At 36.2% G+C, this 13,552-nt stretch overlaps 1 protein-coding gene across 13 annotated transcripts in view; it reads right to left on the bottom strand.

Moving 5' to 3' along the window:
* Positions 1-13,552, bottom strand: part of TCF12 (transcription factor 12) — a 288,139-nt gene that overhangs the window by 19,642 nt on the left and 254,945 nt on the right. For 7 of the 13 annotated variants that reach the window (XM_043494005.1, XM_043494001.1, XM_043494009.1 and 4 more), the window contains 3 exons: positions 9,563-9,641; positions 3,837-3,910; positions 1,786-1,992 (listed from right to left, as the gene is read on the bottom strand). In XM_043494005.1, the coding sequence (XP_043349940.1) occupies positions 1,786-1,992; positions 3,837-3,910; positions 9,563-9,641 (360 nt within the window). Of the gene's footprint in view, positions 1-1,785; positions 1,993-2,791; positions 2,864-3,836; positions 3,911-9,562; positions 9,642-13,552 lie in introns of all 13 variants that reach the window. The other 6 variants (XM_043494002.1, XM_043494000.1, XM_043494007.1 and 3 more) reach the window with 1 other exon arrangement.

The following is a 13,552-nucleotide window of genomic DNA, read 5'->3' on the forward strand; positions in this document are numbered from 1 at the left end:
GGTTAATTTGTTACCCCTCCACCCTTTCGAAAGATACCTCCACAAGAGAGCAGGGAATTATTTTCCTGCTTTACAACAGCCGTCATATCCTATATACTCTGATGCACCCTAAAATGCTTTATGATGGTGTATGGCATTTCAAAGAATGTGCTGATTGTTTGAGTGTCTTTAAGGTGAGCAGATGTTGCCATGGCTCAACACAAATCATGGATCAGTCACAACCCATACATATACCAAAACAGGAGGATTTACTAACCACGTAAACAAATTTAGAGTGAAGAGAAAGATCAGAAGGTTTCACACCTCAGACAGAGCAATCTCCATTGCTAAAACAGTCTTGTCACTGCAGTTTCAGAGTAACACATTATTTCAACTAAAAGGGCTACGGTTTTCCACTATAAATACTCAACTTCAGTCTCTATGTACTGGAATACCATAAAATTCTCCCTTTTACAGCATTCCTTAAATGCATGGGCAACATAAAGAAGAGAGAATTCTAATTTCAAAGACTTTATACATAACCTGCTTCATTACTTAAAGCCTATTGTGAAATGATGGGAATGCCTGAAGTTGCATATGCTGCTGAACTGCCCCCCACCCAAAAAAACCAACAACCCCAAAACCAAAAGTTTATAGGAAAATACCAGCCTCTTTTGAGGTTTACTGCACTGGCTCTAAAATTAATATAAATGGATATCTGACCTCTGAAAGAGAACAGCTGGAACTAATTCTGTTTTATAGAATACAAACCCTTAAGCAATTGGGGTACTTAATTATTTTGATGATAGGTGAAATTTCACCTTGATCACCCAGTACCCAGCTATGAATCTGTTTTATAATAGAAAATTTCATACCATGTAACTGGTCTTTAAAATTATGGTGTAAACATGCAAACACATGGCACACTAAAATAAGCATTTTTTAAAAACTTTTTTGTTTAAGCTTGGGGGGGGAGGGTGAAGGAAGCAAAGTTATGAGCAGATTTCATTTGCTATATTGTGTAATGCTTTCAACAAATATTTTTGATCTACAAAAGTCAATGCCATTTTTCTCAGAATGGTTCATGTTAAAAAGAAACTAAAAAAGATAGATTGAATTATTTCACTCTTCTTAAGGATTAATCTAAAACTGGTTTCCTCTTGATTGTTACTTACACTACAGCTGTGCTCAAAACCTGTTTTCATTTGGAAAAAAAAAAGTTAAATTTTGAGTCTGTACACACTATGGTTCCACATTCCAACAGCTTCCTTCCAGTCTTCTGCCAGCATCTGCTATTGAAGACTATTTAAGTTCCAATTTACAATAAACAGCTTTTCCAGACCAGAACACTAGAAATTCTGTCCTTCTTGACTGCTTTTCCCACTCAATCTCCCTATTCACCATTTCAAGGAGAAAACTGTTCTGCCAATTATTACACATCTGGAAAAAATGCATGTATAAGCTCAAATGCTCTCAGCAGAAAGTCTCAGCTTTCTGCATATGGTCACAGCAGGATTTTATGGGCCACTGACCAGGCCGAAGTCTAAGTTTTTCTCCTCCTTCCCTCCATGCCCCACCACCCAAATCCCCTCTAATTGGAAACCAGTAGCAGGTGCAGCAGTCTGCCATTTCTTTTTCTACCATCAGTGCATCTCTAGTATTCTTGATAAATTTCACTGAAAGTGCACATTGCACAAATTCCGGTCAAGCTTTAAGTTTTTAGGCTCTACTATGATTTAAAGAGATTAGAAGTTAACCGTTACAGACAAAACACTTGTTTATTAATGTGTTTTTAAAAAATATTACCATTGAAGCTTGTCGATTGGTTGTTACAAGGCTAGATGCTCCATAATTTGAGTTTAGGCTTCCAATTGGCCCATTATGGGATGGCCCCAATAAACTATGTATGTCTCCATGGCCACCTGACAGGCTTGTTGAAGGCCCCACAGCATGGTTTCGTAGCACATGGATGGCATCATCAAGTCTGTCCAAGCGATCCTCCATTCGAGACTGCTGTTGAGAGTTAAGAGGAGCACTAAAGGTCATTTATGATATACATCTGCTTAATTCATTATATTGTAATGGTTTCTACTTTGGGAGATATGCAAGACAGAAAATGAAATGCAAAATGAAAAAGGAAGGCTTCAAAAGCACCTACCAGCACTATAAATAAACTGGAAAAAGAATAAGATATCTAGAGATGTGAAATGAATGCCATCTCAGAAACAAAGAGATGTTGCTTCTTAACACAAAGCTTACTATAAGGTCAATAATGCTAATTTAGTTTCTACTACACAGCTTGAAAAGAAAAAAAAACAGAACGAGTACCAAAACTAAAAAGCCTTGTAGTGCATGAGAAAAAATATAAAATCAGTATCATCATTTGGGCAACAATTCCTAATGAGAATTCAGAAAGGTAGTGACTTTTTTGAGGGTATATGGTTACAGAGACCAGATACGGCTTTAGCCCAAGGCTTTAAGTGACTGTTTTCCCAAATCCAACTCTACACAAATTGCAAAATTTTGTTATAAACTTCAGAAATTAAATATATGAACACATGTTGGAATATTTTCCCTAGTAAATGCACAAATTCTGTACACTGCCACAAAATAGTTCTCTATGTCTATCTTTATTGTTTCTCTAGAGAAATAAGCAAAGATGATTCAGTCTTGCAGCGCTCTAGAAACTAAAATGGCAAAGTGTTGGAGGCAAAAGACTGGACACACACTGTGCTAATTTAAGATTTTAATAGAAATATGTAAGTAGAATTAACTGAAACACAAAAAGGCACCATCTGAAGAGAAATAGTACCTCACAGACATCCTTTAAGAAGGACATTGCATCTTGCAAATGCTCGTGAAGTTGCTGCTCAACTCGATTTTTCTGGCAAAGTCAAGACAGAACAGGAAGCAAAGCACAGGTTAAGATTAATTCAAAAAAGAGGTGAGGAAACAGCTGATGTGCATGTCAGCATAAAATGTTAGTCAAGTTAATGCAACAGAGATCTGATTATATTAAGGTATGAAAAGGCTAAATGCTCAACACTGCAGTTATGTTAGCATTCTAAGATGCACATATTGTTTACATATAATTGCAAAATGTGTGAAAAAAAGGAAACTGATTTATTTTATATTTATTTCTGTTAGTCACAGAAAAAAGGAATTATATATTTTTGGAAACTAGAATTATTAACAAATAACCAAAGCCTTGCTCAATATTCTATCAGTTCTTTTTCCCCTTCCCGACACTGTACACAGCAAAGGAAAGACAGCAACTAAAACCCTTCGGAGATTTTTCAAACCTATTACATACAAATTCCTGCCACCCCCCACCCCAATACTGTAGTCTTTTTCCTGTGTTTCCTTCTGTATAGAAAGTCTGTCCTTTTCAGCATAATACAGTAATTAATGTTCCCCAATGACAATAAGTTCATAATACTTAAATGTCCAATTGTAATACTTTAGTCATAGTATAATGAGAAAAAACCCACAGGATTACCACATAAGAAAAAAAAGTACATATAAATGCAAAGATATTAAATCTTTTACTTTATCTTTACTCTACAAAGTGAGCTTTAGATAAGAATTAGCTATGGGTTTGTGAAAAGGTACTGGAATCTCATAACAGTGTTTTAGCACCAGCTGTCCTTAGGATAGAAGCCTGATGCCCAAGGAACAGATGGTGAAAGACACACCCTGCATGTCTTATATTGTTCAATTGAACCACACCATTTGTTAGCAAAGAATTCATTTGTAATGATATCCTACTGTTTTCATTAATGATATGCAGGATTTATACAAAAATGAACCTTCAACTGTTAGCTAGAAAGTAACATGTAGCTTCAAACAATTCTTACCAAAGAGTGGAGAGAGTTCTCATAGTTTGGAGATGAGGGAGCTTGTCCTCCAGTCCTAGACCACTGACTGGCCCCTGCCAAAATTGTACAGGTTAACACAGACTTTTATGCACCAGACGTACACATTTTAACACAGTGAAATTATAACACAATTTGTATGAAGACAGGGTAATTTAAGGGTTGGCAAAGGAGATCAAGTTTCTTCATTTTTCTTTGTAACTGACTATTTTCAGATACTTGCACCTGCAGTTTTAATGTTTCTCGTTGATGAAAAGATCCCAGCTACTGTTACTTATTATATACAAGTTATATTTTCTGATTTTCAAAAAAGCCAGCGGACTAATGCAGTTAATTATACCTGTGAAGCTCCTGTGTCTTCCCAGTATCATGATAAAAATGTTATTGAATTTTGTTTTAAATTAGTGATGTGTAATGATGCCCTTGAAGCAGTTAAGAGTATATACTAGTTTATTTATAACTAAAAATCAGCTGGGCATGGAACTGAAGATAAAAATTGTTTTGGATGTCATTTTTCCATGACATCTCTCATTAAGTTGCAAGCGTTACTTTGCTTTGTTTTATTCTAAATTAATTTTTTCCATCTACTCAAACTGAAATCTTTCTGTATACATTACGCATGTCACATTTAGGAAGCTAAAGATATATATATATATATATATATATATATATATATATAAGACAAATATGATCCGGCTGTTATCTCAGATGTATTTAAGGTAAATTAGAACACATTTCATTTCAACTGAAGAAAAACAATTCTTTATCTATGAAGCAAAGTAGCAATTATATTCAAATTACCTATATATTTATTGCAAGTTTAAAATATAAACATTCTAATGTGCCATATAGAATATTCACGACCATGTACAATTTAGGAATAAATAGATATGAATTGCAATAACTGAAAAATAACTTTCTAAACACAAAGCCACGTGTAGTACATGTATTTTTCTCATCAGCTAATAATGCATCTTTTATAAAGGCTACATGTATTTCTATGTCCATTAAAGACAGCTTCCTTTTAGCCATACAAATGTAATAATAAAGCAATTACATTAATAAATTATGGACATACAATCCAAAACAACTCATTAAAGGAAGAGCCTGGGGCTCGTTCCTTTAATAACAGCCAGAGCTCTGTTCCTGGAAAACTGGGAAGAAGTTTAATAATGTTATAGTTCCTTTGTTCAGTGATCCACAAACAGTTACCCTTTAAAACAAGAGAGTTTAATTTAAGAAAAGGACTGCATACTGCACAACTGCAAAGACATCTCAGGTATCTCCTTTCAAAATTTAAGTTAAAAAGAGGATCTCTGATTTCATACAGGCACCTATCTGCCATGACTGTACTAGGATTTTCTCTCAAAATAAATACCAGAGTACCAGAGTGTAACCACAAATTTTCACCTCGTACAGCTATTCTTGGTCTTGCATCTATAATCTCCTCAGCATTACCTGTCATTTCCTACTTTTGAGGATAATACTCAGTTAAATCTTACAAAAATGTTGTCTAAATATCTTTCAGAATTTTTAGGCTCCACTCGAGGATCATACCAACCCAATGCCAAAAAGCCATTTTAGGAGACAGCAACTTCTTAAGGAAACCCATTAATTGCAGCTTTAACAAGTGCCAGTAACTGATAAGAGGGAATGAGTACACCACTCCCTAAAGTAGTATTCTAATTATTAGTCAGAAAGGAATAAATAAAAGCAGAATGTAAACTGAAAACCTCAGGAAAGAAAGCAGCCTACTTATCTAATCAGAACATGAATCTTCTAAACCTGCACATATGCATCTAGCATTCAATGTACTACTTCATTTTGGACAACAGAGGTGTTCTTCACTGTAATTATGCCCAGAGCAAAACTATTTGGCTGGGACCCCTCACAAAAATATCTGAGTGCAACCTGCAGTTAATCACACTTCTGGTAATAATGGAGGACTTTTCAATATTACTAGTGTATTTTGTTTCCATGGTCGTGCAGGTTGCCAGATGGGACTAATTTCCTGCTTGCCTCTCCCCACTCCCTCTTACAGAAGTTTGTTTGAAAAAGCATTCTGGCACCACTAGCCTTGCAATTAATAACTGCAGCTTTTGGTGCAGCACCCACATAGCAGCAGGAAAAAACAAATAAGCCAAAGAAGTGAAGATTTCCAAGGATCATATATAACAATCTCAATGCTGTTGTTTTCACCTTCCCAGCCCAGCCTTCCCCAACTCCTTACCTTTCAAACATATGTAAGAGCCAGCAATAGGCTTCCCCCCACCCCAGAGTTCACTGAGTGAATGCCTCCAATCCCATAGGAATGGATTCTCAAAATGCCAGGGCTCCAATCATGCATGGACACACAAGTGTACATGTGTAACTTTACACACATGTTATAGGTCCATTGATGCGATGTTGAAAAGTCATGCATGTGTGTAAGTTTTTGCAGACTGGGATTCAATTTAGGCAAGGGAAGGTGAGACAGAGGAGTTACCACTGCTTATGATTTTACTGTTAGTTCATAATATTTGGTGTTTTTCTTAAAGCTCCAGCTCTTGGAGTCTTTTTGTTATGACAGCTCTCTTTTTAAAGAAATGAGCATTTCTAGTCCTGTTGCTGTTGCAAAGAAAAGCTTGGGAATGTGAACCTAACGGCTCAAAAGTCAGAAGGCAAATAAAAAACACTCAAGTTATTATTTTAAAAAGATCTGTCAAGTTTTAAGGCAATATCATTATTTCTGAATGCTTGATCCCTGATCCCTAATTAGCAATGAAAGAATGAATGAGTTGAGTTACCCAAGCCTAGAATAACTAGACTAATAAATAAACAAGGCCTTTCAATTATATAAAAGGGAAGAGAGGTGAACTCTAAGAATACCATTAAATGTGTCAGCAGCCATTTTAGATTTGGCAAAATCATCACTATTCACTCTATGTCACTGAAACTATTTTTTGGTTGGGGTTTCTTTCAACCACCGATTATAAGAAATCTGAAGTGATATTCAGAAAACGCTATTTTTTATTTTAGGATACTTCATGTGTTTACTTTTTAATACTTTTATCAAGTCAGCAAGGGTGGTGGGGTTTTGGGGTTTTTTTGATCCAGATAAAAGATGGCTGCCAAAAGTGTCAATAACGATAAAAAAAAACAACTCTGAATTTTGCCTCACTGGATGTGAGTGGCATAGCTGGGAATAGAACCCAGCATTCCTAACTCACAAGTGAGGGTAATTAACCATTGAACAACTTATCAAGGGTTGTGATGGATTCTCTATCACAGGCAAATTTAAAAGCAAGATTGGAGGTGTTTCTAAAAGAGATGCTGGTCTCTCCCCTGAAGAGGATTCCAGTGCTATTTGGTGGAACCTACTAGTGGGTTACCAATTAGAACCTAGAAATAAGGCTGGCATCAGGTTGGGAATAGTGGGGGGGGCTCTCCAATCACTGCAGAATCTAGGAGACAAGAGCAGTGGTGCCGGGGCAGAGTCAGAAGTGCAGGGACTCAAGTCTCTGTTCCACCAATGAAAGTCATTCAAGAAAGTCTACAGTGCTCACAAAGATTAAGTGGTGTGGAATCCTTAATCAGGAACCCCAATTTGGATCTTTTTCCATAGTAACTGCTTTAAAATGCTTTACTTACTCTCCTCTACCCACAAAGCACTCCCCTTTCAAGTTTTGCCTCATTGTTAAAAGATAAAAAAATATATACTGCATAAACTTCTAGGCTCTGACCTACCATCTCAGCAGAACAAGGATACACAAGACATTTTTCTTCATCTGTAACCACTGAATCAAAGAAATGCATTAATCTCTTCATTACATAGTTCAACGTGCATTTTTCAGTTATTACTGAAAAAACGCCTAAAGCAGTTGTTCAGGTATGTCATGTCAGCCAGGAGACGTTCATTCATCAACTGAATACATGGAAAACTAGCACAGCATCCACTAAATATGGCCAAAAGACTGGATAAGGTGAGTTTCTTTGTTTCTTTGACACTTTTTTAAAATGCAAAGACATTTACTGATTTACTTTTCTAAATTACAAGACACTTGGAGTCAAGGACACTCGACAACTTCCACTATCAACAAACTTAAAAAAAGAAAAAGCCCTTGTTGAAAAATGGTCAACAAGGGAAAGGAAAATCAATGAGGAGTTTGTGTGAATACATCAGATAACAGTGAATGGGAAAATAGGCTGATATAAAAAATGTCAATAATTTAGCAAAATTGTACTACAGGAATGAACAGGGTTAAAGTTACATCATCCTGCCCATAATTCCAGTTCTTTGTTAAACAACAAATTTAAGTCAATGGGGCTTTCACAATCCTCTCTATGTACAGAACAGCTGTTCAACTTTTACTAGACAGCTGAGGCCACAGTGTCTGTGAAAGCTGCAATACTCACTAATAGCTCTAAGCAGCTGCTCATAGTTCATCTCCACACTGGAATGCTTCTTACCAAATTCACACTACTAACACACAAAGTGTGGGGGACAGAAATGGCTGCAATACAGAGTACGTATTTTGAAAACAGCAAGAAGTATGTTCCTCACATTATGAAAATGTTCATGAAAAATATGAATGAAAACCTGCCCCACCCAAAACTGAATGACTTCATAGGCTACTGTATTTTCACCACAGGGAACGCACAACTTGTTTTTGAAAGCTATTCCCCTATTATCTTGTATCCTGTTCTGAAGGAAAAAAAAATCAGAGTGCTGTTTCTCTCAAACGGTAGAGAAAAACATTTAACAAACAACAGACGTTTTAATATGTCAAGTTTTACTATTCTGAATTTACAAATAAGATTACTATTATTATGTGATATCTTCAAATTCCTAGCAAATGAGATTTTTTTAAATAATTGGCCAAAGACAGCATAAAATAATTATGCAAAAATTATATTAGACTTATTATAACTTTAATAGCAATAAGTGTTTGTATTACAAACAAGGAAAGAAATACATCAAGGTATTCCCCTCAAATCTGTTAAATCTAGGCTAGGGAGGATTAGATTTTTAGTAGTCAACGTTTGTAAATATAAAGTTCATTACCCTCACGCACCCAGAGATGATATTCAAAATTTACAGACAGGCAAAGAAAGAAAAATGTTGCTTGAGAACCTATAAGAATTTGAACTAAGGATATTTATTTTGTATATTTTGACATTATGTTGACAATTCATGTTTAACCAGCTATAAAGTTTTAACTTTTTGAATTTTAATGTCTACCGTAATTAAATCATTATTGTCTGAATCCCTACTCTAACTCCCCCTGTAATTTCCCATAACCATGAAAATTTAAATTGATAAAATAAAAAATGCTTCAACCCCAGAATTTCATGTAAGTTTAAAAATTTAAACAGATAAACATCTTTTAAAATGCTAAAAATAAACGATATATCCATCAAAATTGTAAAAAAACTAAAAATCAAATTCTGCCAAGACTAGTTAAATCACACAAATTAGACAAACAAGAGGGTTTGGAGTGAGGTTTTTTTTTTGGCTAAAATTTAAACAAGCAAATACATTAATGAAAACCATTTTTAATCAAGGTACAATACTAGTACATTCTACAAACGATAGACTGAAAGTTTACTGTAACAGCCATATTGCCATTAGATATGCATGGAAACTACCATGGATTTCATTGTGAAGTCAAACTAACACTGAAGTTTTCAAAATAGCAAATAAAATACTGACAAGTTGTAGATCGTACCTGTGAGAGGTGATGGTGATCCAACTGGTGTTGATGGATTTGATGGAAAACTACTGCTGGTATGGTCAGGAGAATAAATCTAACAACAACAAAAGGATGCACATATCTATCAATACATGTGACAGCTAATAAAAAAAATCTGTAGATTTGGACTCATTTTTATACTTTCAGTTGCCACCACCAATGTTAATTTGATGAAAAGATTGGCTCATTAATCGTAGCTCTGTTTTATTACTTAGAAGGTTTTAAAAATGGCCACAGAGTCCATAGATCTTTCATTTTCAAGTACTTGTCAAAATAAGCAGTGCCGAATATGCTTTTTACAAACAAGAACTTTAGGATTAAATTCAAGAAGAATTGTGGAAGTCAAGTTAACAAGTCTACAGATAATTAATGAGAATAACGTATAAAAAACTACTTCAGGAAAATTTGGAGGAATAACTGTGACTCTCCTTTACATGGACAAAAGACCCTATAAAACTTGACAAAGTATGGTTAATTTTTTAAAAAATTAATCCTTAGTGAGAGAGAATACTGTGAAAAAGACTGATCTCTAATTACTGGTGTCACCTGACCAAAAAAAAAGTCATCTGAAATTGTGCTGTTATTACTAACTACTATTTTGCACATAAAGATTCTCCTTGGTTGATTTCTAGATAAATAGCTTCCAAAATATATACATAATACGAAGTTTTGAACTTTTAAAGCTATTACTAACTTGGCAACAATATCTTTCTATGCTTTATATAATAATACAGTTGAATGAGTTTGGATAAAACAGCAAATTAAATCTTTAAATTTCCAATTAAAATCTAAAATTGTAAGCGCCTTGAAAATCTGTTCTGGAGAAGGAACTGGATAGGTATAGGTACTGGTAATGGGATATGGAACATTTTTCTTCTAGGTCATAAGTTCAAATCTCTCTCACTCTAGGGCTAGAAGAGACAAAAACATTTTAACCTTCAGATGGCTGTTTGGCAGTCTGAAACGCCATTCACCCACTAGTTGTGACTTTGCACAAACACAATCTGACATTTCAGTGGTAAAATGATGATAAGCCGGAAGCTGGTGGATTAGTATAATATTTCATGAGCTGTCAAAGGCAGGACTTTATGGGCTGCATATACTTTCTTGGTCTTTCATACTTATATAAGTTAATAAACAAAAAATACCAAAACCACACTCCAAAAAACCCCACACACCTCATTTTGCACATGTGAGATAGAAAATATATGTAAAAAACCAGAATTATTCCACAGACCAATGACTTAAATGAAAGAACTTCAAATCAGTATAAAATTAAGATTAAGTCTTGATTACACTGTGTTGCTAAATTTGCTATGTAAACTTTAAAAATTCCAAAGAAAAGGGTGGTATACACAATAAATTCTATGTCTGAACAAAACATATCATGCCAAAAGCAAATTTGATCTTATCGCACATTAAGTGGCGGGGGCTTTTGTCTGGTTTGTTGGAAAAGGTGTGCATTCCTTTAAGGGCTAGAGAACCAGAGAGGGACTTGCTGCAACAGTGTCAGACCAGGTCAGCACATGGATGCTGACCATCCCCCACACAAGTGACTAGAAGAGGAGGAACTATTTAGGTCCATGCTGGCGTGGGAAAAGCCCTTTTTTACCTGGACCAGGTGGAGCAGCAACCCATCCTCTCACCCAAGGGAGTAGTTAAATACCAGGGTTTGTCATGATCTGCTGTGCGAATTATGCTAGTCGCTCCTCTCTTGCAGGGCTGGGAAGGACTTTTTCCTTCAGCATCAGATTGGCCAAGGCAATGTGGGGGCTTTTTGCCTTCCCCAACGCAGGTTGGAGGCTGAGCTGGGGTGAACATGAAACGGAGGTTAAGCTGTGATGTTACAACTCATTATGAAGGCGTGGGGAGGATGCCCAGAGCAAGTACTCCATAGGGAAGGGATATAATGATCAGATGAAATGGACTGGTAAAGGATTTCAAGGAGGTATTAAAAGAATGCAAATGGGGAGGGAGGGTTGGGGCTTCTATGACTGGTATGGCAGGTTCGAACATCTGACTTTATAGTTCCCCTTAACCTTAATTTGGGAGGAGGGGGGACGACACAGGATGACAAAGTCCCAGCAGTGGGTTGGCTAGGGACCAGGATGGGCAAAGGGGGAGGGATGACAGCAGCCTCACCCCACTGGGTATACATAAATGATTATGGAATTACCTGCACAGCACACTTTTATCTGCCGGGTATCCCTAGATATTTAGGAATAAAGTTGCAGCCTAATTAAACCACATCCAGGACTTGTGAAGATCCACTCAATTGACAGCAGAGTGTCGCTCTCCAGTCGACCCCAGTACTCCAGCTCCCCGAGAAGATTAAGGTAAGTCGACCGGAGAGCGTCTCCCATCTCACGGAGCAGTGAAGGCATCAGACTAAGTCGACCTAAACTACATAGCATAGCTAGTAGCGTAACTTAGGTCGACTTACCCGGTAGCGAGGAAAAGCTCCCAGTGTCTCCTGGCCTTCTTCCAACATAGCCAGATAATCCATTTTTTTCAGCTATCTACATAGCAATCTTTTTTTAAAATCATGTAAAAAAACCCCAAAACAAACCTGTTAAAAGCCACAGGTTAAATACAAAATCAGAACACATTCTGCATGCAACCCATGGCTGCTGTATTGTTAAATGATCAATGATGAACAACTCTGACACCTTCTGCCAGGCTTAAATGGTAACATGACTCATTTTACTGCAACAAATGAAACTCCTCCTCCTATCAGTCATGGTCCATTCCAATCAGCAGGGTGCCAATATGCCAGTATCTAATGAAAAGGGTCTTAGACAAAAGCTGCACAATTGAGAGCCCGCAGCGCCAAACCTCGGAGCTCTTAGTCCAATTTTTTAAACACTACTGTGTACATTTCAGTTAAGCTTTGTTATGTTAATGTTATTGAGTCTAAAGCAACAAAGAAACTTAATTCATGAATTACTTTTAAAAGTCAACTTCCCTACATTTTCTTTTCTTTTGTTAGGGGACCACTGGCCATTTAACTATCCAGATCACACAAAGGCCTTTACCCTAGTATTGAGGTAGGAATCAAAACATAAGTTATCACAAAGACGTCTGATATAATCAACAAAGTTAAACAGCTCTCCTGTTTGATCTCCTCTAAATTAAAGACCAAGTGTTTTGATTTGGCATTAGGCACTGAAATAAACCAGATGTTTCTCTCTCCATATAACCCTCCACGGGCACAATCTTAAAGGGTTATTGTTTGCCAAATATTCAGGGAAACACATTAGAAATGGTACAAATACCCAGATTTTCTTTTCTTTCTATCTACACTAGTTCATTATCCAAACTAATGCATAATCCACAGGGCTTTCGGAACTTTGGGTAAATACTTTCATGTACAATTCTCTTTCTTGCCTACCCTGAGATTAAGACCACAATTATCCAGGCTTAAACCTAAAATAAAAGAACCTTTGCAAATGTATTATCTGGCCTTACATGTTTAATCACACAGAATTCTGTATGGTCTTTAATACCTAAACTGAGGAACAAATGTTGTAGCCTCTGATGTTTCACACATGAAAGGCCTTTGTAAGATGTACAGCAACAGAATCTTAGAACTAGAAATTCCTCCTAATAATACTAGTAGTGGTGTTTAACATCTAAAAAGACAGATAGTGGCTTTAAAAATTCAAGACTATTTAAACATTTTAAAAATATCTTTGCAAAAACAGATACAATTTCACAAAGTTTATTAGCCACTGAAATTTAAATGCACCATTTTCACTCCGAACATTATGATTCCCTTCCTTAAAAAGTAATGTTGCTGTATTACTTTCTGAACAGTTGTGAAAAGTGGGCTGTGTGTGTGTATTTGGGGTAAAGGGAGCAGATGGATGAAGCAAGGGATTTGAAGTGTGCAAACTATGGCATGCACTGATAGAGCAGATGGAATGCATCACCATCAGCTATGACAGAAATGATTTATGGAATGAC

This window comes from Dermochelys coriacea, chromosome 10 (genome assembly GCF_009764565.3).
Source record: "Dermochelys coriacea isolate rDerCor1 chromosome 10, rDerCor1.pri.v4, whole genome shotgun sequence".
Taxonomy (NCBI): Eukaryota; Metazoa; Chordata; order Testudines; family Dermochelyidae; genus Dermochelys; species Dermochelys coriacea.